Source organism: Diceros bicornis, chromosome 17 (genome assembly GCF_020826845.1).
Source record: "Diceros bicornis minor isolate mBicDic1 chromosome 17, mDicBic1.mat.cur, whole genome shotgun sequence".
Classification (NCBI taxonomy): domain Eukaryota; kingdom Metazoa; phylum Chordata; class Mammalia; order Perissodactyla; family Rhinocerotidae; genus Diceros; species Diceros bicornis.
In genome coordinates this window covers 30,187,097-30,215,011 of record NC_080756.1, presented here as the reverse complement: position 1 = coordinate 30,215,011, position 27,915 = coordinate 30,187,097, and the positions used below count along the sequence as shown (strand labels likewise).

The 27,915-nt window shown below is 35.9% G+C and overlaps 1 protein-coding gene across 1 annotated transcript in view; it reads right to left on the bottom strand.

Annotated features, from left to right (window-relative positions):
• Nucleotides 1–6,618: 6,618 nt before the first annotated feature.
• LOC131416196 (vitamin D3 hydroxylase-associated protein-like) overlaps nucleotides 6,619–27,915 on the bottom strand; it is a 50,778-nt gene continuing 29,481 nt past the window's right edge. Inside the window, 5 exon segments of the mRNA XM_058558516.1 lie at nucleotides 6,619–6,747; nucleotides 16,002–16,153; nucleotides 19,564–19,666; nucleotides 20,835–20,874; nucleotides 21,242–21,285. Coding sequence (XP_058414499.1) covers nucleotides 6,619–6,747; nucleotides 16,002–16,153; nucleotides 19,564–19,666; nucleotides 20,835–20,874; nucleotides 21,242–21,285 — 468 coding nt within the window.

Sequence of the window (27,915 nt, the reverse complement as noted above, 5' to 3'; positions counted from 1 at the left end):
TGATAGAGGAGGTGGGTTGGAAGGAAAGAGGTGGTCACCAGAGGGTAGGAAGTTCAAGTGGGGATTTTGAAAGCGTTGAGGGACAGTGCAGTCTAGAGCTTAAGAGCACAGACTTCAAAGCCAGAATGTCTGGCGTCAAATCCCAACTCAGTCATTTAACCCTCGTCAAATCACTCATCTTTGTGTCTGTTTCCTCATTTATAAAGGAATAATGGTATCTAGGACATAGAGTTGTCAGGAATAAATGAGTCAAAATATGTTATTTGGAATAGAAATGGTAGATACAACATAAGTGTTAAATGCTGTTAGTATTATTGAGGATAAGTGAAACTCCAAACAACAGGTTTAAACCTTTGTTATAAAGAAAATAAGTGTATTTTAAGAAAACACTGAAGTTTTACCATATGAGATTTCATGTAGCCCTCTATTCTGTTTCCTTAAATATTTAAATAAATTCTGTATTTCTAGTTCAATGCATTTGGAGTTTGATTTGTAGTGATATTTTTAAAAACAATGCAGGCTAGAAATAATGGAGGCACCTCCCCTTTATGAGAAATTCTTTGCTCATGTTTAACTATTACTTGAAACAGGTTTAAACTTTATCTGAATTTCTCCTGTGAAGTTCTCAGATTTTACTTGTCACCTCTTCCTCTCTGATTTTATCTGTCCAGTAAATTTGCCAAATGGCAAATGACAAAACCTAGAAGTTGAAGCAAAGGAAAATACATAGTCTAAATAATCCTATAGCAGAGAAAAGTATTTTCTGTCCTTTTCCAGAGGACTTTAAATGTTGACATTCTTCAACATTTATTATCTCACTTGAGTCTCACAATGACAGATAAGGGTCTAAATAGCAAGATGGCCAACTAGATCCTAAGTTTATTTTTGTAAATACTTGATGATAGCTTTCTTTGTTAATTACTTCATGAAATATGCATGCATTTATTTTTTTTAATAAATTTTTAAAATAACCAAGCATCTATTCATGCTAAGCATTAGAGACAGAATGAGTAGGATACTATATTATTAGCAATACAGCAATAGACACAGGGTATTTCACAGAGGTGGAAAGTGAAGCACACAGCTAGCAAGGGCAATCCAGAATTTGAATTCAGGCAGTTTAGCTCCCTGTCTGTACATGTAACTACTATCCTACACTACTTCCCAGGGAGTCGCAGAACCAACTCACTGGACAGCTTTAGGGGGCACCATTCATGTTGAAGTCTAAATAAATGGTGTTTCTCAGGATATATTTTATATTGAACAAAATATATACTTTACCATGTCTCTTAGTCCATGTTACAAACACCAATAAAATTAGTTCATTGTGAATGATGAGAAATCAAGAAGTATCTCAATGGTATGATTTTTAATAAGGACAAGGATGACTCTCATTGCTAATAATAATGCTGAAATGATATGGCACTGGATGGTCCCATTACCTAGAGTAATAAAAGAAATGCTTAAGGGAAATGTTATTTCAATAGACAAGGACCATTGTACGCAGCTGAATTCAAGTTAAAGAGCGTGCTGCTTTCCGCTGAGGAACAGAAGAATATCTCAAGGCTCATCACTTGCTCAAAGTTCCACATTTTGTTTTTTTCTTCTGATAAATAATTCCTGGAAAGGATTTCAAATTTATGTAATATTCACTTTCATATTATGTTCTGATTCCAAAGTTTGTAAAAAGGGAGATTTACTTGAAAAATTCCAATCACATCTAATGTCTTCTATTCTGCCTTTAATATTCATAAAGGTAGTCTGATATGACTCTTGCATAGGTCCACATGGGTGTCTGAGAAACCGGTGTTAATAAAAATAATATGATAGAAGACATTTCAACCTCGTTCTTAATTTAGTGACTAGCACTTGAAGTTTCTTTTCTCCTTTCCCTGACTCACCGAGCATCACCAGAGGAAGAATTGAAGTAGGAGCATGAAGGTGAGCATTAGTTTCACACATTGGTGGGGGAACTGTTGAGATTATATTCTAATTATATCCACATCAAAATTCAGAATGAAAAGAAAAGACTTCTAGTCCTCAATATCAAAAGGTGTTCCTTGGAAATACAATTTGCTTTCACATCCTTATATATGAAATCTTCCCCTTTTTTGTTTTTCACCTCTAACACGATAGCTGTACGTATTGATCACTTATTAAGTGCTTATAACTATATGCTGATCAATTTGCAAAGTTAGTTCATTTACTGTTCTCAACACTCTATGCTATAGCCACAATGTTTGTGGTTTTCAAAGCATTTTCTAAAACATAATCTCATTTGATTCTGACCACAATCTTGTGAAAGAGGACGGATAATTATTATAATTTCACAAAGGAAATGACGACTCAGAAAAATCCAGTAGTTAGTTCTAGGTCGCACAGTTTGTAAGTGGCAGATTTGAAAATCAAACTAAGTCTTCTTTATAAAGCAGTTTCACTAAGAGGTGAGAACTTTAATTTCCAAAACAAAAGTTTAAATATCATTATTTTAAAAAGCTTCATATTTCTCAATCCAAAAGTACATTCTTGCAAGGATACAGATAGTACTCCAGACAATATGGGTGTTTTACCAGTATTTTTTTTTCGTTTTCTATACAATGTTTTAATTGTTCATCATAAAGGTAACCGGCTAATTGCTACATAGATTTAGAGCTCTTTGTCTTAGATATTCACATTTCTCTCCCAATTGCATGTGACTTGTGAATGAAATGCTTATTTATCAGGCATTTAGACTGTAAGTTTTGAGGGCAGGAAATAGGAGAATATTTTAGAGACTGCTGTATTCTCAGAACTCAGCACAGTGCCTGGCACCTAATAGACAGTTAATATTTTGTTAATTTAAATCAATATGATTTAATTTAATAAAAGTGATGACAAAGTGATAATTTAGGGGTAATGAGAATGCCTTTGCTATGAACCCCTACCAGCAGTTCACCTATATTTAAAAGCTCATAGAAGTGGATAAATGAATGTCTTCATTATCTATTTTTCATTTAATCCATTATCAAACTTAAGAATTGAGTTGATTCATCTTAGCACCTATTATGGGAAAATAATTTAAAAAGCTCTGACTTGTACTTGGAGAACATTACAAAAAATTATATCAACAAAGAAATAATTGCATGATGTTAAGAAACCTTCATTCATTTAATAAATAGCTATGAGCCACTAATATGGACTAAGAAGATTCAGAGGTAAACAAAAGAGGTCCCTGCTTCATGGAGCTTATGTTCTGGCCATAGAGACAGATATTAAACTTATAAAAGAAAGAATGTGTAATGTATCAGTCAGAGATGAGTGTAAGAATTCTAAAGCAGGAGAAGGGGGTAGACAATGATTTAGAAGAGGAAGAGGAGGGCTATGTTAGCTACACTGTTCATGGACACCCTCTTCATAGAGAAGGTAATGATGTTTCCATTCTCAGCAGGGAGACAGGCAGAGAAGTTAGGTTTGAAGATGATGCTGGGGCTGATACAGCAATAATGTAGGGGATCTTATTCAAAATACACATGCCTGCTTTCCACAACCTCCACCATGGTGCTGGGAACCAATGGATTGTCCACAACCTCCACCATGGTGCTGGGAACCAATGGATTGTCCACAACCTCCACCATGGTGTGGGGAACCAATGGATTGTCCACTACCTCCACCATGGTGCTGGGAACCAATGGATTGAAAACAGATATTGGCATTCTCTGTGAATTCAAGTTAGTAATCACTAAGTAATTTACTCTAATTAGAAAAAGGCATGTGAGCACAATGTTTCTTTCTATGCACATAGTTCATCTCCTGCATTGGCATCAACTTATCTTAATTATACCTACTTTTTGGGAGAATATGAAGGAGATGATATTCACATAGCTCCAGAAATTTGACCACCTGTTTTGGCCAGGCTTCCTTCTTTCAAAATAACAGATAACAATGCTTCTTTGTATACCAGGATATTTTCGATTGGATGCCACACATTGTGAATTTTAACTTCTTAAGTGCTGAATATTCTTGAATTTTTAAAAGAACTCTTAAGCTTTGCTCTGGATGGCAATGAAGGTACTTGGAAACAGTTTTATCCTTTTAAGGCATGGTTCAAGCACTGTTATGTAGACTAGAACAGCTTTTAGTCTCCGGCTAATTATACTCCACTACCGAGGCAATCACCTTCCAAGTACTCTAATTGATGCTTCACATATTGTGAAGTTTTTCTACTCTTGCTAGGGGGGAGCAGACTACTCCTGGCTGTGTGTAAGCTCTAGGGGATTGTTGTGCTTTCTTTTTAGATGGCTCTTCCCCCACCTTGGATAATTCCTCACAGATATGTGCTGATCAGTATTCAGCCGAAGATTCGAAAGGCAACCTCTCCAGTTCTCCGTGGCTCTCTTTCTGAGCTGATTTTCCCTCCAAGCCATTCTGCCCTGTGAAGTCTAGCCACTGGGACATCCTCATACACCCAATTTTATCACATCAACTTAGGAAACTGCCAGGCTCTTCCAGGATTCTTCCTCTCAGTGCTGTGGCTGGAAATATCTCTGAGAAGGAAGGTCCGAGAAGAAAGAAAACAGGGGCAATTGTGGGGATCTTTCCTCTCTCTCACGATTATCATTGTGCATTGCCTGTTTGTTCAATGTCTGAAAACCATTATTTCATATATTTTTTCTGGTTTTTGAGTTAAGTTCCAAGGGTTAATCTGGTTCCTGTTATTCCATTTTGGCCAGAAGTAGAAGTTGACTCCCAACGTTTATAGGTTGCATTTAGGAGGAAGAAGTATAGCAGATTAAATGAAATGAAAAGATTATGTTGGCCAAAGGTAAAAAATAAGGCTGGAATGATGGTTTAGAATTAGGTTTCAGAGAGTTTTGAGACCTGGTCTATAGAGCTTCGACTCAATCTTTAAATAGTGGGAAGACAATCACAGCTTCAACAGGAAAGTATCCTGAGAAAACCAACAATTTAGGAAGATTAACTTATTAGAAACATCCTGAACAACATACATAGAAAGTATGTATCTGTGTGTGTAATAGAATACATATAATAGACACATAGGATACATACACGGGTAACACATACATAACATAAAATGAAAACAAAAATATAAACAGGATAACATGTAGAACATGTAGAATCTTTGCCTGTTTTGTCCACTTGTCATAGACAATAAATCATAGACAATAAATATGTGCATTGAATGAATGAATGAATAAATGAATATCCTCTGAAATAGTTTATACCATGTCAGCCGTGTAGCTCCATGAAACATGGCCCTTTTTCCTCCCGGTACTTAAAGAAAGAGCATAGCAGAAAGGAGTTGAAAGTGATTGTGTCTTCTAAACTCACAGAATCAGGATTGTTGCTGTTGGGCAAGGACGGGAAGAAAAAAAGGAGAGGGCTACATCTCCCCTAGAAATCTGGTTCATTTCTTCTTAACCAAAAGAGAGCTCAGATAAGAGATTGGTCATGATAATAAACTATTTTTAACATATAAATTTCTGGCTTATTTTTTCCAACAATTTATATGATATTAAATATTGCAACCCCATTGTATGAGAATTTTTTAAACATTTGAAGGATTCTATAGGATGATAAATGTTTATAATACTGGATGTAATTATAAATAACAAATTTGCATTGCATTTTAACTGTGATATGAGTTTCTGATCTATACGCGCATCCCCTGGGGTTCCCCATTCATTATTTTAGTTTAACGAGAATTGATTTAAAGATGAAACTGAATCTCTGTAGACAGTTCAAGTTGACAATATACATTCTGAATTTTTCTGTGTAAAGAAAATATTTGAAGCAATGAAAATATCCATATCCATAAAATTAATTTTAATTTTACCTAAGTTGATTCTGTAGTCCCAAAATGAGGTCAAAGACCACAGGAATATCAGTTCCTCTACTTAAAATAGACATTGTGCAGTCTATTGTCTGCTCTTCCCATGGATGGCTCTTTCAGAAATACCTGGGCATTTAAAAGAGAAACAAACTTCAATTGAAGAGAGACAAATCCAACTGAAGAAGCAGAGATTCATAAAAAAAAAATAATAAAACCCAATGTTGATTGATAAGTACCATATGCCAGGCAGTGTGGCATGCATTTTACATAACTTTGTCCTATTATACCCTTACTCTCTAAGGTAGATAGGCACAGTCTGAGTTCTAATTATAACCCTGGCATTTATTTACCTCTCTGGTTTTGATGTCCTCATCTATAAACATGCAGATAATAATAAAACCACTCTTTTTCATATTGTCCAGGGAATTAGATTTAATCTCAATAAAACTCTTGAAACCATTACAGTTTATAATAATTATTTAATAAATGTTACCCCTAAACATTATCATTATCCCCCACTTTACAGTCACAGAAACTAAGGCCAAAAATTAAAGAAAGTTGCCCTAGTTTACCTCCCTAGAAAGTGGAATTTGAATTGTCAGGAAAAACTATCCATTACATAGCTCATTGGCAGATATTACTCAATTAATTAAAATGTTTAACTTGAGTACCTGGGGAAAGAAATAGATTAGATGGCCTCTGAGGGTTGAGGGGTGGAACAGGGGCGGCTGCATTTCAAGCTGAGTGTTGTGAAGCTTGGGGAAGACAGTTCTTCAGTGGCCTAGGGTTCATTTGTGTCTTCTCCATTCTTGGGTCACTGTCTCCAGCTCCTTCATCAAGCGCAGACACAGCTCATCCCGCCATGGTAAAGCCACACACTGCACTGCAGTGGGAAGCCCCACTCCTCCCTCAACAATCTGGAAGGGAAAGGAGGTCATGATTCCACAGCTACCTGGTCTGAGCCTTGGCACCGTTTCCCTAGGACACATCAGATTCTCCCACACTTGTACAGAATGGACTAGGTTTTAGAACAATTTATAGTGAGTTTATTGATTTTAAAATCTGAAAACCATTTGACCCTTCAATTATATGTTTTTACATTCACCGTGTTTTCTCTTCCTCACACAGAAAGAAATCACCCAAAAGAGATTTCCAAACAAGATGGAATATGAAAAGCATTGATATAATCACAGCTATATCCTCTGTTGCTGAAGTTTGTATTTTAGATTCTAGGAGGGACTAAAGGTTGTCATCTGCCTGTTGTTTGGTCTTCCTTGAGGGATAAGATTTTAGGGGAGGAGATGGTTCTTCACCAGAACTGCCGCACTGAGAATCAGTGACAGGAGACCTCAAACAACACGAATTCTTTGCAATGAGCTCTAGACAAGGGAATGGAACTCTAAGACGAGGTCAGAAGTTTTCTTCAACCGTGTTAGATTCAATGACCCCAGCTACTTCTCCAGAGAATGGTAACCTTTGCACTCTGAAAATAGCACTCTTTAAAAGTACTTTCCTCTGACAGCAGCAGGTAATTTTAGCTGACCTCAGGCTTTTCAAAACTTGTTCTAATATACTGTTCATCTTTCAATCATTTTCCTTAAAAATTTTACCTGTTACATTTAACTTTTAAAAATACTAATAAACTGAATTTATTCTTATTTTATCTTGCTATTTTATTGTTTCCTAAATAACATTTTCTTTAATTTGTTTTTTAAATCTTCCAGATGGTGATATATCCATCTCTTACTTATTTTTAGCTTGTACTCCAAATCTTGCTCTTCATCTTAGTTTCCAATCATTTTATCCTCCAGATTAAATTAGCCAAGTGACATACTTTTTATACAATTTAACCAAGTTGGTTTTTGTAGATTCTTTTAAACAAATTTATATATCCTTACATGTTATTAAGTTGTCTACACCTATATATCTCTAACTTTCATTCTTCTATTTATATTAGCTAGTAGTATATTCTCTTCACTAATAACTATTTGTCTGTTTTAAACATTGTTTTTTTATTTATCCTCTAAGTATACAGCACCTTGCTTTCTTCAGTCATTGAGTTATCATTAAAAGTGGAAAATAGTAAAAATAAAAGTTAACGCTCTGTTTCACAGAATGTCAAGACGGATTTCCTAAGTTTACTCTTCATGTGTTGTAACAGCACTGGAAAGCAGAGACTGACCAATTACTATTCATTCACCCTTTTATTTTATTTGTGCATTCCAAAAGTCAAATCAATCCACAAGAGAAAATTAATCCTAGATGTAACATAAACTCCAACATAGGGAGTTTGAGTTTTCCCAGAAAATTCCATGAGAAATAATTAAAGAATGATAATTTGAGTAGTACATGGAATACCATATCTTACATACTTTAGGTTTTCAATATATATCAATGTTTATCTATCCATCTCTATATCTTTATGTAGAATTTATATAAAATATAAATGTTGTTAAGTACCAACGAAAAAACTGAAAAATGTTTGTGGGAATAATATTTGGCTGAAGGACAGATTCCCAAGCAAGAGGTATTAGTTATTTCACTATAGTCCTCCCTGGATACCAGATACTTGGTAACAGGCTAAAATTGGTTGATTTTTTGTTTATTTGTTTTTACATAGGGATGGGGGCATGTTGATCACTGCATCTCAGGCTTTGCACTATATGGCTTCCAGAGCTGGCAGTGTATTTATTAAAAATGTTTAAGATCCAGAAATTCAGGGGAGAAGTCAAGATGGCGGCGTAGGCAGACTCTGAACTCACCTCCTCCCATGGACACAGCCAATTTACAACTACTCGTGGAAAAATTACGCCTGAGACAGAACTGAAAACTGGATAAGAGGAACTCCTGCAACAACGGACAATCCTAACTGAGGTAGAAGAGGCAGAGACTCCCTTCTGGAGAGGAAAAACGCCGCCTTCACAAGCCGCCAGCTTCACGGCTGCCGGGAAGAGCTCACAGGTACGCAGTCTCCCTGGAGGCGCGGGGCCCTGAGCCAGGGAGCGCTCCTGCTGTGGCCATTTTGTGGACCCAGCACAATCGAGACGAGTCCAGAATATCTGACTTTGCCTGCTACTAAAACATTGAGGAATACCCCCAGAAAAGCTGGTTCACAAAGAAATTAAAACCAGCTCTTAAAGGGCCCATGCGCAAACTCACCCATTTCAGAAAGCAACCTAAAATCACCAGAAAGAAAGGTGCACAGTGCTTTGGTGAAAAGAGACTCACCTAATAGGCCCTGGGTGCATCTCTGTGAGAGGTGAGACCTCTCCAGGGACTGGGACATTGGCGGCGGCCATTGTTGTGGCCTGGTGTGGGCGTGCTGACACAGACGCCATTGGAATTCTCCCTGGGGCCTGCTAGCCCAGGGTCTGCCCCACCTGCTAGAGCACCGATTTAATCCAGCTCAGCCAGGGCAGGCAGCCCACCCTAGAGACTGGCCCCACCCAACAACAAGCCCTCAGGCAACTTGTGGCCTGCATAGATTGGTGACTGGATTCTCTGCAGCCTGGCAACTGAGCCAACTTCAGTGGTACAGGGCAGGCACAAGGAGTGGGTGGAGAGTGTGGGGCAGTGGTGGAGTGTGTGGGGCTCCCGCCGTGGAGAGACTGGGTCTGCTTTGGGAGGTCGGGGCATGCACATAGGGCAGGACTGTGTTGACTGTGTATGTGGACCTGTGGGCGGCAGGGCTAGTCAGCTGCAGAAGACTTGTGCTTCTCAAAGACCCACATAGGGGGTTTGCCCCACCTTCCAAAGCCTGAAACAATTGGGTGCTCCCATGCCTGAGGCCAGACCCATCCAGCTGCAATCCTCAGAGAGCTGACAAGAGACTTAAAGGCTGGAGGCTTATAGCAATTGTAAGCCCCTGAGCCTAACAACCTGCCACGCTGGGGGTCTACTCATTTAAAAGAAATACTGCAACACAAATGTGGTATTAGAACTTGCAGCCAACTGTGCTGGGGCACCCCACACATGATAAAGAGACTGAAGGGCCCACAACAACTACAAGCAGCTGAGCATGACAACAGCTGGCCAGGAGCATAATTCGGCCTCCATGGGTGCCTACAGGGAGAGCAAACAGGTCACAACAGAAGGACACACGTAGCCCACATATGGGTCACCATTGGAACATTGAGAACTGAGGGAAGCACACGGTAGGCCTCCTAAGGCATCACTTACATAAGGTCACCTATGCAAGAGCAGGAGACGTAGCTGACCTACCTAATACATAGACACAAGCACAGGAAAAAGGCAAAATGAGGAGGAAAAGAAATACATTCCAAGTAAGGGAACAGGACAAAACACCAGAAAAGGAACTAAGTGAAACAGAAATGAGCAACCTACCTGAAAGAGAGTTCAAACTAAGAGTGTTAAGGATGCTCACTGATCTGGGGAGAAGAATAGGTGAGCTCAGTGAGAATGTCAACAAAGAAATGGAAGATATAAAAAAGAACCAATCAGAAATGAAGAATACAATACTGGAAATGAAAAATTCACTAGAGGGATTCAAAAGGAGAGTAGAGGATACAGAAGAATGGATCTGCGAGCTGGACAAAAGACTGGAAGAAATTACCCACGCTGAACAGGTACAAGAGAAAAGAATTAAAAAGAGTGAGGACAGTTTAAGGGACATCTGGGACAACATCAAGCACACTAACATCCATGTTATAGGTGTCCCGGAAGGAGAAGAGTGAGACAAATGGGCAGAGAATCTATTTCAAGAAATAATAGATGAAAACTTCCCTAACCTAAGGAAGGAAACAAACATCCAAGTACAGGAAGCACAGAGAGCCCCAAACAAGATAAACCCAAAGAGGCCCAGACAAGGAAACATCATAATCAGAATGTCCAGAATTAAGGATAAAGAGAGAATCCTAAAAGCTGCAAGAGAAAGACAAGCTACATAAAAAGAAAACCCCATAAGGCTATTAACTGACTTCTCAACAGAAACCTTACAGGCTGGAAGAGAGTGGCACGATATGTTTAAAGTGCCAGAAGGAAAAAACTTACAGCCAAGAATACTCTACCCAGCAAGGTTATCGTTCAAAATGGAAGTAGAGACCAAAAATTTCCCAGACAAGGAAAAATTAAAGGAGTTTGTCACCAAGAAACCAGTGCTACAAGAAATGTTAAAGGGACTGATTAAAGGGGAAAGGAAGACCACAAATAGGAAAAATTATCTATTTCCATGATAAGAGGCTAATGGATACAAATGCACAAAAATGAGGTTAGATAGGATATCAAAAACATAAAATGAGGGAGGAGGGGAGTTAAAGAGTAGAGCTTTCAGACAGAAGTCAAACTAAAGAGACCATCAATTCTGCATAGAAGGAGAAAGGAACAGAGAAGGACTACTAAAACACTGAGAAAAAATTAAAAATTAAAAAATGGCAGTAAGTACATACTTATCAATAGCTACTTTAAACGTCAATGAACTAAATGCGACAATTAAAAGGCATAGGGTGGCTGATTGGATAAAACAACAAGACCCATAGATATGCTGCATACGAGAGACACACTTCAGACCTAAAGGAACTCACAAACTCAAAGTGAAGAGATGGAAAAAGATACTCCACACAAGTGGCAATGAAAAGAAAGCTGGGGTAGCAGTACTCATATCAGACACAATAGACTTTAAAACAGAAACTGTAAAAAGAGACAAACAAGGGCATTACATGATGATCAAGGGAACAATGCAACAAGAGGATATAACACTTGTAAATATCTATGCACCCAACCTAGGAGCACCTACATATATAAAGCAATTATTAACAGACATAAAAAGAGAAATAGACAGTAACACAATAATAGTAGGGGACTTTAACACTCCACTTACACCAACAGATAGATCATCCAAACAGAAGATCAATAAGGAAACATTGGCCTTATATGACCAACTAGAACAGATGGACCTAGTAGATATATACAGAGCATTCCATCCAAAAACCGAAGAATACATGTTCTTTTCAAATGCACATGGAACATTCTCCAGGATTGATCACATATTAGGCCACAAAACAAGTCTCCATAAATTTAAGAAGATTGAAATAATACCAAGCATCTTTTCTGACCACAATGGTATGAAACTGGAAATCAACTATAGGAAGAAAATCAGAAAATCCACAAATACATGGAGATTAAACAAAATGCTACTGAACAACGACTGGGTCAATGAAGAAATCAAAGAAGAAATCAAGAAATACCTGGAGACAAACGAAAATGAAAATACGACACCCCAGAATTTATGGGATACAGCAAAAGCAGTTCTAAGAAGGAAGTTTATAGCAATACAGGCCTATCTCAACAAACAAGAAAAATCTCAAATAAACAATCTAACAATGCACCTAAAGGAACTGGAAAAAGAAGAACGAACAAAGCCCAAAATCAGTGGAAGAAGGTAAATAAAAATCAGAGCAGAAATAAATGAAATAGAGACTAAAAAAACAATAGAAAAAATTAATCAAACCAAGAGCTGGTCCTTTGAAATGATAAACAAAATAGACAAACCTTTAGCTAGACGCACCAAGAAAAAAAGAGAGAAGGAACAAATAAGTAAAATCAGCAACGGAGGAGAAATTACAACAGACACTTCTGAAATATAAAAGATTATAAGAGACTACTATGAAAAGCTATATGCCAACCAATTCAACAACCTGGAAGAAATGGATAAATTCTTAGAATCATACAACCTTCCAAAAGTAGATCAAGAAGAAGTAGAGAATTTGAATAGACCAATCACCAGTAAGGAGATCGGAACAGTAATCAAAAAAACCTCTCAAAAATAAAAGTCCAGGACCAGACGGCTTCCCTGGTGAATTCTACCAAACATTCAAACAAGACTTAATGCCTATCCTTCTCAAACTCTTTCAAAAAATTGGTGGGGGGGAAGCTCCCTAACTCATTCTACAAAGCCAACATTACCCTGATACCAAAACCAGAAACGGACAACACAAAAAAAGAAAATTACAGGCCAATATCATTGATGAACATCGATGGAAAATTCCTCAACAAAATACTAGCAAATCGCATACATCAATACGTTAAAAAGATTATACACCATGATCAAGTGGGATTTGTTCCAGGGATGCAGAGATGGTTCAACATTCGCAAATCAATCAACGTAATACACCACATTAATAAAATGAAGAATAAAAATCACATGATCATCACAATAGATGCAGAGAAAGCATTTGACAAGATACAGCATCCATTTATGATAAAAACTCTGAATAAAATGGGTATAGAAGGAAAGTATCTCAATATAATAAAGACCATATATGAGAAACCCACAGCTAATATCATCCTCAATGGTGAAAAACTGAAACCTATCCCTCTAAAAACAGGAACCAGACAAGGATGCCCACTGTCACCACTCCTATTTAACATAGTACTGGAAGTCCTAGCCAGAGCAATCAGGCAGGAGAAAGAAATAAAAGGGATCCAAATTGGAAAGGAAGAAGTGAAACTGTCACTATTTGCAGATGACATGATTTTATATGCAGAAAACCCTAAAGAATCCACCAGAAAACTTTTAGAAATAATAAACGAATATGGTAAAGTTGCAGGATACAAAATCAACATACAAAAATCAGTTGCATTTCTATACACTAACAACGAAGTAGCAGAAAGAGAAATTAAGAATACAATCCCATTTAAAATTGCAACAAAAAGAATAAAATACCTAGGAATAAACTTAACCAAAGGGGTGAAAGATCTGTACACCAAAAACTCTAAAACATTGCTGAAAGAAATTGAAGACGACACAAAGAAATGGAAAGATATTCCGTGCTCTTGGATTGGAAGAATTAACATAGTTAAGATGTTTCAGATGTCCATACTTCCTAAAGCCATCTATAGATTCAATGCAATCCCTATCAAAGTTCCAACAACATTTTTCACAGAAATAGAAAAAAGAATCCTAAAATTTATTTGGAACAACAAAAGACCCTCAATAAGTAAAGGAATCCTGAGAAAAAAGAACAAAGCTGGAGGTATCACACTCCCTCATTTCAAAATATACTGCAAAGCTATAGTAACCAAAACAGCACGGTACTGGCACAAAAACAGACACACAGATCAATGGAATAGAATCGAAAGCCCAGAAATAAACCCACACATCTATGGACAGCTAATCTTTGACAAAGGAGCCAAGAACATACAATGGAGAAAAGAAAGTCTCTTCAACAAATGGTGCTGGGAAAACTGGACAGCCATATGCAAAAAATGAAAGTAGACCCTTACCTTACACCATACACAAAAATTAACTCAAAATAGATTAAAGACTTTGAAAGTAAGACCTGAAACTATGAAACTTCTAGAAGAAAACATAGGCAGTACGCTCTTCCACATCGGTCTTAGCAACATATTTTCAAGCACCATGTCTGACTGGGCAAGAGAAACAATAGAAAAAATAAACAAATGGGACTACATCAAACTAAAATCTTCTGCACAGCAAAGGAAACCATCAACAAAATGAAAAGACAACCTAACAATTGGGAGAAGATATTTGCAAACCATACATCTGATAAGGGCTTAATCTCCAAAATATATAAAGAACTCATGCATCTCAACAACAAAAAAACTACCAACCCAATTCAAAAATGGGCAAAAGACCTGAACAGACATTTCTCCAAAGAAGATATACAGATGGCCAACAGACACATGAAAAGATGTTCAAAATCATTAACTATCAGGGAAATGCAAATCAAAACTACAATGAGATATCACCTCACACCCGTCAGAATGGCTATAATTAACAAGACAGGAAACAACATGTATTGGAGAGGATGTGGAGAGGAGGGAACTCTCATACACTGCTGGTGGGAGTGCAAACTGGTGCAGCCACTATGGAAAACAGTATGGAGATTCCTCAAAAAATCAAGGATAGAACTACCATATGATCCAACTATTCCACTGTTGGGTATTTATTCAAAGAACTTGAAAACACCAATGCATAAAGATACGTGCAGCCCTGTGTTCATTGCAGCATTATTCACAATAGCCAAGACTTGGAAGCAACCTAAGTGCCCATCAAGGGACTAATGGATAAAGAAGATGTGGTATATATACACAATGGAATACTACTTAGCCATAAGGAATGATGAAATCCAGCCATTTGTGACAACATGGATGGACATTGAGGGTATTATACAAAGTGAAATAAGTCAGAGGGAGAAGGTCAAATACCGTATGATTTCCTTCATTAAGTAGTAGATAACAACAACAATAAACAAACACATAGAGACAGAAAAAAAAAAAAGATTCAGAAATTCATCTCCGAATATACTCCAAAGACATGTGGGTCAGGAAAATCTTAATACAGAAAATTCTAAAGAAGGATTCAATATCACTGGACTCAATCTCCTGTTCTATAATGTGTAGTGAGGTTAAGGAGGTAAATAGAAGAAGGGTGTTCACACCAATAGTGATGGCTTTGGAAAGCTTACCTGTTTTTCTATTCCATAAAACACAAGGAAAATGTCTCTTAAATCAGGACAAATAAAAGTGTAATAGAAAAGACTTAAGAAGGAGAGTTTCAGAGTCCTAAAACTCTAAACATTCTATTTTCTAAAAAGGTCAAATTTGGGGGCCGGCCCCATGGCGTAGTGGGTAAGTGTGTGAGCTCTGCTGCTGGCGGCCTGGGTTCAGATCCCGGGCGTGCACTGATGCACCGCTTGTCAGGTCATGCTGTGGCGGCGTCCTATATATAAAGTAGAGGAAGATGGGCAAGGATGTTAGCCCAGGGCCAGTCTTCCTCAGCAAAAAGAGGAGAATTGGCATGGATGTTAGCTCAGGGCTGATCTTCCTCAGAAAAATAAATAAGTAAATAAATAATAAATAAATAAATAAATAAAAAGGTCAAATTTGGAACTTCAACAATGCTAGAAATGTTATTAGGTACTTCTTTTTCTAATAAACAGAGAAAGAAAAGTGATTTCTTAGATTCGATTCCTATTTGATTGCAAAAGAAAATAACATTCTCTTGTAACATTGCCAAATATATATGATAATGTGGCTGAATAGGGCATGAGGGACAGAGAGAGAAAGTAGAAGTCATTAAATTTATCTCTCTTAGAACTAGAAAAAGCTAGCAACATCCCCAACATCTGGAGCAGGATATCCTTAAAAATCCTTTTCCTGTCACTCAGAGCCCTCTACTGGAGTAACTCACCTTCCGGAGTGCTGTATCCCAGAAGCCATGGTAGTATCCCCGGTATTGTTTCAGCTCCTCCTCATCTTCCTTGGTCACTGAGTCAATGGGGACAATTCCCGCAGGGAAGTTCAGAACATTGTAAAGGAAAGAATAGGATGTAACACCTGGAAATCATGCACGCAGACTCATCAGAACTCTTCCAGTATTCCCACCAGTATATTTCTTCCTTTCTTCCACCCTAACCATGTGAAAAGGCCGACTCTTTTGTCTTCTGCCTTCTACAACTCAGAAAAACAAGTGACCTTGTTTACATTTTTCAGTGGGGAAAACAAACTGAAATAAGGGGAAATGGTCCCTTCACTGAAATTACTAAAATTGGGTCCAGATTTCTCATCTTGTTCTCTACTACACCTCCACTCCAAATATTATTTTTAAATGATCGAAGATTTTCACTCTTTAAAAGACATTCATTATACGTTCATAGAAAATTAATTGATTTTCAAATATTTACCTAGCACCTATTATAATTTAATCACATCTATTTTGAGGATATAAACGTGAAAAAGTATGACATTAAATTTCAGGATGTTTTTAATATAATAAGAAAATAGCATAGAGATGGTGTTTATATTAATAGTGCTCACTCCAGTGCATGATATATAGTAGGCATTCAATGAAATATTTGTTGTTTGAATAAAACAGTAAATATGCTATTTTACAAGTTTATAGTGCAAATAAGAAGTAATTAACTTTTAAAGTTGAAGTGAGAGCATGAATATAAAATTTTTTGCTCCCAATAAGAGTAAGAACAAGACAAGAGTGTCCCCTCCTACTACTTCTAATGCAATAAGTCAAGAAAAGGAAATAGAAGGTATATGGAACAGGAAGTAAGAAATAAAACTGTCTTTGTTCACAAATGATGCGATTTGTCTATGTAGAAAACCTGAAAGTACTGATGAAAAAAAAAACCTCCTGGAACAAATAAGGGATTATAGTAAGGTTACAGAATGCAAAAGTCAATTGCTTTCTTCTATATCACCAATGAACAAGTGAAATTTGAAATTAATAACACAATACCAATTTACAATAGCATCTCAAAAGTTGAATTCTTAGCTATAAATCTAACAAAATATGTAAAAGGAAAAAACTGCAAAACTGAGATGAAAAAGATCATAGAAGAACTAAATAAATGGAGAAATATTCCCTATTCATGACTCAATAATATCAAGATGTCAGTTCTTCCCAAGTATAGATTTAATACGATCACAATCAAAATCCCCACAAGTTATTTTGTGCATCTTGATTCTAAACTTTATGAGGAGACCTGACATCCCTGGAATAGCCAATATAATATTGAAGAAGAAGAACAAAGTTGAAGGGCTGACTATTCTAATTTCAAGACTTACTATAAAGGTACAGTAATTAACACAGTGTGATATTGGTGAAAGAATAGATATATAGATCAATGGAACAGAAGAGAACACAAAATAGATTCCTATAAACATAGTCAACTGCTCTTTAATAAAAGAGCAAAGGCAAGACAATTTAGAAAAAATAGTCTTTTTCAACAAATGGCACTGGAACAACTGGACATTCAAATGCAAAAAAAAAAAAAAAATCAATGTAGACACAGACCTACACACTTCACAAAAATTAACACAAAATAGATCACAGACCTAAGCGTAAAATCCAAAACTATAAAACTCCTAGAAGATAACATAGAGAATCCAGGTGACCTTGGGTATAGCAATGACTTTTTTGATAAAACACTAAAGGCACAAACCATGAAAGAAATAATTGATAAGCTAGACCTCATGAAAAAAATTTATACTTGCAAAAGACACTGCCAAGAGAATGAAAAGATGAGCCACAGACTGGGAGAAAATACTTGCAAAAGACATATCTGAAAAAGGACCACTATCCATAACATAAAAAGAACTCTTAAAACTCAACAATAAGAAAATGAACAACCAATTAAAATACAGTCCAAAGACCTTAACAAACACCTCAACAAGGAAGATATACAGATGGCAAATAAAAATATGTAAAGATGCTCCACATCATATGTCATCAGGGAAATGCAAACTAAAACGACAATTGACATACCTTTACACATCTATTCAAGTGGCTAAATCCAGAACACTAACAAGACCAAATGCTCGTAAGGATGTGGAACAAGAGGAACTCTCATTTATTCCTGGTGGGAATGCAAAATGGTAGAGCTACTTGCAAGACAGTTTGGCAATTTCTTAAGAAAATAAATATACTCTTACCACATGACCCAGCAATCATGCTCCTTGGTATTTACCCAAAGAAGCTGAAAACATTTGTCCACACAAAAACCTGCACATGAATGTTTACAGCAGCTTTAATCATAATTGCCAAAACTTGGAAGCAGCCAAGGTGCCCTTCAGCTGATGAATGGATAAATAAATCGTGGTATATCCAGACAATGGAATATTATTCAGAACTAAAAAGAAACAAGATATTAAGCCATGAAAAGATGTGGAGGAAGCTTAAATGCATATTACTAAATGAAAAAAGTCAGTTTGAGAAGCCTACATACGGTATGATTCCAACTCTATGACATTCTGGAAAAGGCAATTCTATGGAGACAGTAAAAAGTTTAGTGGTTGTCATGCATTAGGGGGGAAGGGATGATGACTAGGAGGAGCACATAGGATTTTTAGGGCAGTGAAACTATTCTGTGTAATACTACAATGATGGATGTATGTCATTATACATCTTTCAATTCCCACAGAATGTACAAAACTAAAAGTGAACTCTAATGTAAACTGTGGAGTTTGGGTGATAATGATGTATCAATGTAGGTTCATCAATTGTAACAAATGTACCACTCTGATGCAGGATGTTGATAATAGCAGAGGCTATTTATGTCTGGAGACAGAGGGTATATGAGAAATCTCCTACTTTCTGCTCAGGTTCGCTGTGAATGTAGAAGTACCCCCCAAAAAAAACCCTACTTAAAAAAATTTGCAAATAGAGGCTTATCACCCTTCAGAGTATAGTGGACAAATTAGTGGGTAAGTAGTGAAAGAGGATGGTCTTAGTCCTCATTCCATTATTTGCAAACCATGTGACCTTAAATTCATAGCTTTAAATTATTTTATCACTTAACTCCTTAATTATAAAATAAAAGAGAATTAAAAGCCTCGTCTTTCATGCTCACAGTGGTTGTGAAAGTCAAATTATATAATACACACCAAAAAAACTTATAAACCACCAAATGCTGCATGAATAAGAATTTAGAACTATTTGGCTAGGGAAAACAAGAGGAAAGGAAGAATAACAAGAAAATAAATGACTTTGAGAAAAATAGAAAATAAATTCAGAAGGATAACAGGTTTAGAGAAAGGAGTTAAGGCTGATGGCAATCTCATACAAAGTAGGTTTTAATATACTCATTCTTAAATGTTTTAATCAACATAACACTAAAGTGATGACAAATCTAAGGTTGGAATACAATTCTGATTTCTAAACCAGTACACTTTCCCCTATATACTACATTGCATTGATCTAATTTAAAGAACAAAGAACTAAAAGTTATTTTTTCCAGGGAGAATCCCACTAGAAGCCAGATTGAAGGCTGGAGATACAGCAGGACAGAGAATAACATCCAACTCCAAGGATTTCCATTTGTCAATGAATTCATACTGATAAGTCTAGAAAGAAGAGAAGAATCCAACCCAAACATTACTACCTGTAAGACAAGAAAAAATGGCTCCCATTACTTTAGAAAATTTTGTCCTTTAAAACTGCTGTAGGTGATGTAATGAAATCATACTTTTACCAAGGAAGTTGGATTTTAAACACACCATGACAAGGACAGAAAAGGACACTGAAGTGTTGTCTTGATCAAACATGTGAAATGACCTCTATGAAGACCTCTATGAAGACAAGAGATGGAGAATGCTATTTCTGTATTTTTTAAAGCCTGAGGATTCTAAAACGTAGATCCAATGACTAAACACATGAAAGAACAAACGAAAAACCCACCATATTCCTTAATCTGGTCCAGAGGTCAGCAAACTACTTCTCTCACAGGCCAAATCTGGCTTGCTGCCAGTTTTTGTTATCAAGTTTAATGGAACACAGCCAAGCTCATTCCTTTATATATTGTCTGTGGCTGCTTTTGTGCTGCAATGGCAGCGATGAGTAACTGTGACAGAGATGGTATGGCCCACAAAGCATAAAATATTTAGTATCTGGTTCTTCATAGAAAAAAATTGCCAACTCCAGGTCTAGACAATCTTTAGTCATGAGTGAAGAAAGAATAACGACTTACTGTATATCTAGTATGTGTCAGGCATTATGCCAGGTGATGTACATCTCTAGCTATAGACATATTTGTTATTTAATTCTCATAACCATCACGTGAAGCACAGATTATTTTAAATCTATAGATAAGGAAACATGTCACAAAAACTAAATAAACCTGACCTAAGATTACACTGCCAGTCAGCAACAGATTCAGGATTCAAGTGTTTTTTATTACTGTTGTTATTATTTGTTTGTTTTAATCTTCAAAGCCAATGGTCTTTGTACTAAGCCTCACTATTTCCCAGAAATTCATGTTTACTGAAAACTGGCTTCACAGGCTGAGTCATATATGTAGAGGGAAGAAAATGTAGTTTGCTTTAAATTAGAAGGGCTTTAGGAAAGGCTGATTTACGGTAACCAGAAATCATGAGAGACCAAAGCAGAAACAGCGGTCATCCCTATTTTGACAGTGAATGCTTAGCAATCCATGTTCAACTCACTACATGTATCATTGATCCAGTAACCAGCAAAGCTCAAACCCTAATCTTTAGTGGAGGAAATGCAAATTACCTTCAGAGCAGAATGTTGCTCCCAGACTTTCTTCACTGACCTGCAATGCATGGCACAGACATTAAGGTGAACACAGATATCCCAGTTTATAACCTCAAAATATGTTTTGGCAGAAGTTCGGAACTTTCTTTATATCTACTAGCCACTCCCCTTTCCCAAAACACATTTAATCTCTTTCATTTTTCTTTAAATTATCTTGTCCAGTACTTCTCCTTCTGCTACTCCTGGTAACTTAATATGACTATATTTTTACCCTCAAATCCACATTTATTCTCCAACTATAAACATTCAACATAAATAACCATGGGGCTTTACTGTCATATTTGTGTCAGGTTTCCTACTTTGAGAACAATAAATCTCAGTAATCTAACTAATACTCTCTTATGCACATACACAGATAAACTCACCCAAAGCCGCAGGTTTTCTTTAAGAATGTGGCCAGCTGTCGGAACTAGAAGAAGCCAGAAGATGAGTTTAGATTCATCAAGAAGAACTATAACTGTACAAGCAGAGCATAGAGTCTGTGTTGGGCCTTTCAAAGATTGACGTTGGAAATTATGTCTCCTTTATGGATGAGTATTTGTAATATTATGATATTCTATTAGTTGATACAGAGTGAAATTTCAGATAAATTGAAAAGAAATATAAAACTAGGTAAATAGATTTCTATTGGGAAAATATGTTGTATTTGGAAGTTATGTATACAGGTATGCCTCATTTTATTGTGCTTCACTTCATCGCACTTCATAGATATGGTGTTTTTTACAGGACCCTCTGCCACCAAAAATATTATGACTTGCGGAAGGCTCAGATGATGTTTAGCCATTTTTGGCAATAAAGTATTTTTAATTAAGGTATGTACATTGTTTCTTTATACATAGTACTATTGAACACTTAGTAGACTACAGTATAAACACAACTTTTATATTCACTGGAAAACCAAAAAATTTGTGTGACTCACTTTATTGTGATAGTCACTTTATTATGGCAGTCTGGAATTGCACCTGCAATATCTCTGAGGTATGCCGGTATATACGTATGTGTGTGTGTGTGCGCGTGAATGAGATATATGAGGCAACTGTTTTTAGATGTTGAATGTGTGGCAGTGCAGGACCGTGAGTTGATATAAAAAATAGCTCCTGCGGATCTGTGAGCTGAAGGAAGATTCTGAAGTTCCCACAGTGCTTGGGTACATAAGATTTCTGAACATCTAGAGGAAAGATACTTTGCTGAACAACATGGTTATTCAGTTGATACTGAAGGAAAGCTAAGCCTTAGGAGTATGACTTTTCTACCACTACAGTAATAGCTATTCTAGAATAATTCTAACAAAGTTCAAACATAAAATTTGAAAGATCAAAATTAACTGATCAGGAAATTAACTACCTGTGTGAAAAAAACAGAAACAAAAGTCAAATACCTCAACTCTCTCTAAAGAAAAACAGCTAAATTCAGAGTCTCAATTACAATGTTTGGCAGACAATTAAAAAAAAATCTAGACATGAAAAGAAGCAGGAAAATATGACCCATAACTGGAAGGAGAGGGCAGTCAGTGGAAACAAACCTTGAGAGATGATCTGGATGTTGAAATTAGCAGATAAGTATTTTAAATCACCTAATAAAAATATGTCCAAAGACTTAAAAAAATGGTCATGATGAATGAACAGATAGGTAGATGGGGAAATATTACCAGTGAAATAGAGCCCATAAAAAGAATCAAGTGGGAATTCGAAAAGCAAAGAATAAAATATGTAAAATGAAAACTTCACTGAACAGCCATTACATAAGATGGGATGTGGGAGAAGGAAGAGTCACTAAACTTAAAGATCGATCCATAGACATCTAGACATCACTCACTCTGAAGAAACAACAACAAAAAAAACCCAAAATTGAAAATAAAGCATCGGTAATACGCAGAACAATATCATACACTCTATCATATATGTTATTAGAGTCAAGAGGAAGAAGAAGAAAAAAATTAAGATAGAAAAGATATATGAAGTAATAATGGCTGAAAAGTTACCCAAATTTACTAAGAAAAATATCAATTTATAAATCTAAGAAGTATAAAGAAATATCCCTAGGCACAACATTGTCAAGCTGCTAAAATCCAAAGATAAAGAGAAAATTTTGAAAGCAGACAGAGAAAAGATGCATTGCATACAGAGGAAAAACCATGCAAATGACAAATCTTTCATGAGAAATAATGTAGGTCCGAAGATAATGGAAAGTCATCAATAAAGTGCTAGGGAGTAGGGGGGTTATCAACTAGAATTGTATATTTGGTAAAAACATTATTGCACTATGAAGGAAAATTTAAGATAGTTTTCAGATAGACAATTGAAGAAATTTTTTGCTAACAGACCTGCAGTAAGGGAAATATTCAAGAACATTATTTTTGCTGAAGAGAATACACACCCTGTGGAAACCTGATGTGCATGATGAAATAAAGAATACCAGAAATAGTGAATATGTGAGTATATATATAAAACTGTAATTGTATTAACTTCTTTAAAAGGCTAATGATTGCCTAAAACAAAAATTATAACAATCTTATGTGATTTATAATATATGTACAGTAACGTATTTGACAATACCAGGAAGTATAGGTGTTAAAGCAAACCATACAATTGCCAGATTCTTACATTTCTTGTGAACTGATACAATATCAACTCTACATACACTGTGAAAATTTAAGGATGCATATTGTAATCCCTAGAGCAACCAATAAAATATAAAAGAAAGAAGTAGAGCTGAAAATCCAAAAGAGAAATTATAATGGAACACTAATAAACATTTGATTTATTAGATGGTAAAAAGGGAGGGCCAGACCATCAAAAAACAAAAAAATAATGAACAGATGCCATTTTGTATGACTAGATAGAATAAATAAAAGGTAAAGAGCAAAATGGTAGTTCTAAATCCAAACAAATCAATAATTACATTAAATGTAAATGAATTTAATACTTCAATTACAAAGCAGAGATTATCAATCTGGATAAAAAACAAAACAGAGTTATGGGCTATCAAAAATCACTACCTTGTTTTATAAGACAGGCATAACTCTAATACCAAAATCTGACAAAGACATTAGAAGAAAAGAATATTAAAAAAATACATCATTTGCATACATGCAGAAATTCTCCGAAAAATATTAACAAATCAAATCCACTATTATATAAAATGGATAATATACTACTATAAAGAGAGATTTATTCAGGAATTCAAAGCTGTTTTAACTTTCAAATGGATAAATTCTTACAATCATACAACCTTCCAAAACTGAACCAAGAAATAGAGAATTTGAATAGGACAATCACCAGTAAAGAGATCGAAACAGTAATGAAAAACCTCCCAAACAATAAAAGTCCAGGACCAGAGGCTTCCCTGGTGAATTCTACCAAACATTCAAAGAAGACTTAATGCCTATGCTTCTCAAACTCTGCCAAAAAATTGAAGAGGAGGGGAAGCTTCCTACCTCATGCTACGAAGCTAACATTACCCTGATACCAAAACGAGACAAGGACAACACAAAAAAAGAAAATTACAGGCAATATCACATGAACATAGATGCAAAAATCCTCAACAAAATATTAGCAAATTGAATACAAAAATACATTAAAAAGATCATACACCATGCTCAAGTGGGATTTATTCCAGGGATGCAGGGATGGTTCAACATCCACAAATCAACCAATGTGATAGACCACATTAACAAAATGAAGAATAAAAATCACATAATCATCTCAACAGATGCAGAGAAAGCATTTGACAAGATACAGCATCCATTTATGATAAAAACTCTGAATAAAATGGGTATAGAAGGAAAGTACCTCAACATAATAAAGGCCGTATATGACAAACCCACAGCTAATATCACTCTCAATGGTGAAAAACTGAAAGCTATCCCTCTAAGAACAGGAACCAGACAAGGATGCCCACTCTCACCACTCCTATTTAACATAGTACAGGAATCCCTAGCCAGAGCAATCAGGCAAGAAAAAGAAATAAAAGGGATCCAAATAGAAAAGGAAGAAGTGAAACTGTCACTATTTGCAGATGACGTGATGTTATATATAGAAAACCTGAATCCCCCAAAGCAATTCAATGGGGGAAATTAAAGTCTTTCAACAAATGGTGCTGAAACACCTTATCCATATGGAATAAAAAGACCCCCAAACCTTACCTCACAGTATATACAAGCATTAATTCTTGTGACTTATATGTCTGAACTTATGACTTATATGTCTGAACATAGAAGCTAAACATATACTTCTGGAATAAAATGTAAGAGATTATCTTCATGACTTTGGGATAATCAAATTTTTTTGGACAGGATACAGAAAGCAATACCATAAAATGAAAACAATGAATAAATTAGACTGTCAGAATTACAAACATCTGCCTATTAAAAGACACTATTAAGAACATGAATAGGCAAGCCATGGACTGGGAGAAACTACTTACACCACATATATCTGACAAAGGACTTATATTGAGAACACATATATAACAAGAAATAGTTTTCAAAAAGAGCTAAAGAATTGAATACCTAGTTCAAAAAATAAGATATATATAATAGTTAGTAAGTACACAAAAATACTCAACATCATCAATCAACAGGGAAATAAAAATTAAACCCACAATGAAATACCATAACATATAGAGTAGCAGAGCTAAAATTAAAAATACTGACATCAAGTATTGATTAAGTCGTAGAACAACTGGAACTCTCATACATTGCTGACATGAGTGTAAAATGGTAAAATATTTTGAAAAATATTTTGGCAGTTTCTAATAACGTTAAACATCTACTATCCTGTGACTCAGCAATTCTACTCCTAAGTATGCCCTCAAGGAAAATGAAAACATGGATTACACCAGCATTATAGAAAACTACCCAAATGTTGGAGAAAGGCTTTTTTGTGTGTGTGTGAGGAAGACTGGCTCTGAGCTAACATCCATTGCCAATTGCCAATCTTCTTTTTATTTGAGGAAGATGGTCCCTGAGCTAACATCCATGCCGATCTTCCTCTACTTTGTGTATGGGACGCCACCACAGTATGGCTTGATGAGCGGTGTGTAGGTCCATGCCAGGGATCCGAATCTGTGAACCCTGGGCCGCTGATGCAGAGCACGTGAACTTAACCACTACACCACCAGGCCAGCACTAGAGGAAGGATTTTTAAAACATGGTATATTCAGGCAGTGGACCATAAAAAAGAATGAACTACTACACAGATACACACAAACACATGGATAAATTTCACAGACACATTGAGCAAAAAGAAGCTAGACTCAAAGAGGACAAACTAACTTCATATACATGAAGTTCCAGAACAGGAAAATTAATTTATGGTAAAAAAAAAAAATCAGACAGGGAATGAGGGAACTTTTTAGGGTGAAGAAAATCTTCTACTTCTTGATAGAATGTGGGTTATATAAGTGTGCTTATTTGTCAAAACCTATCAAATTGGGCATGTAAGATCTGTGCATTTCACTGAATGTGAATATTACCCCCCAAAAAAAGAACGGGCAATAAATATTGAACTATAGTTTTCTTGTTCACGGTGGTATTCTATACAAATATGGAAAGGGCAAATACTAAAATCCTAAACACTATGGCTCCAGATTGGAATTGTATAAATATGTACTCATGATTTTTTATATATTGAATATAGAAATATACAAAATATAAAAATATGCAGAAATATACCATTCAAATTTATCTTTTTCTTAGCTCTGTCTAGATGCAATGACATATCAATTGCAACAAGCACACCTAAATACCATTTAGTTTCTAAATACTATTCTTCATTAAAAGGAAGCAGGCTACTTGAAGGGCTGGAGCAGGAGAAATAGAAATGGAGCCTGGAACATCCTGTTACAGCAGAAAGAAAAGAAGTGCACAGAAAAGGATGAGGCCATAATAAAGGGACACAGGAGCCAGTTGAAAGGAATTCCTACTGGCTAGATCTTGAAGAATTTGAGCATAAAGATAAATAATAGTGAAAATAATAATCCAGTTCATAAAATAAGAATTAATTATTTAGCCCATATGTATATAAATTAGGTGAAGAGATAAATAGGGGGAAAGGGAAAGCTCTTCCTTACAATAGAATGAATATTAACAACTATATAACAAACAATAAAGTTGGAAAATCAAGAAGGGAAGATAAAACTAGTGGGTGAAAATTTGATTATACACAGGAAACGTGCAGCATCTAGTATCTCCACAATTATCATTTATTAATAAAAAGGAGAAAATAGGAAATTTACAATAGAGAAGTCTGGCAGTAACCATTTTCACCAAGAAATCAAAGGTAATATTATCAAAATTGGGAGAAACTGACATCACAGGCCTCCTTATATGAGGCATTGAGAAGAACATAGCCTTACTTCAGAGACATTCTGGACCAAGAAATACATAATCTGATTTTAAGGAAACATCAATAATCAGGGACATTCTACAATGTCCTGTACTCTTGAAAAAGATCAAGGTCACAGAGACAAAGAAGATTTAGGAATTGTTCCATATGAAAGTAGGCTAAAAAGATTTGATAACTAAATGTAATATATGATCCTGAATGGAATTCATTTTTGGAGGAAAAAAGTGCCAGAAAGAACATTACTGGACAATTGAGTACAACAGAATATGAACTCGGGATTAGATAATAGTAATGTATTGATGTTCAATTTCCTGATTATGATAAGCATACTCTGATTACGTTAAAGAATATCATTTTTCTTTGGAAAAACACACTAAGATATTTAGGGATAAAGGGGCATGATATCACCAAATTATTCTCAGGGTTAAAAAAATAATATGCAAAAAGAAAGACATTTAGAGAGAAAGATAAAACAACTGAGACAATACGTAAACCACTGATGAATCTGGGAGTTCCTTGTACTATTCTTGTAGCTTCTCTGTAAGTTGGAAATTATATGAAAATAAAACGTCACCAAAGAAGTGCTTTACTCATTTACAGCTAGTGGAAGCATGTATTAAAGATTTTTAAGGCATCTGCCAAGCTCACAACCTTTGCTTTTCTCTGGGGTGCCAGCTTCAAGCTCAATGGGG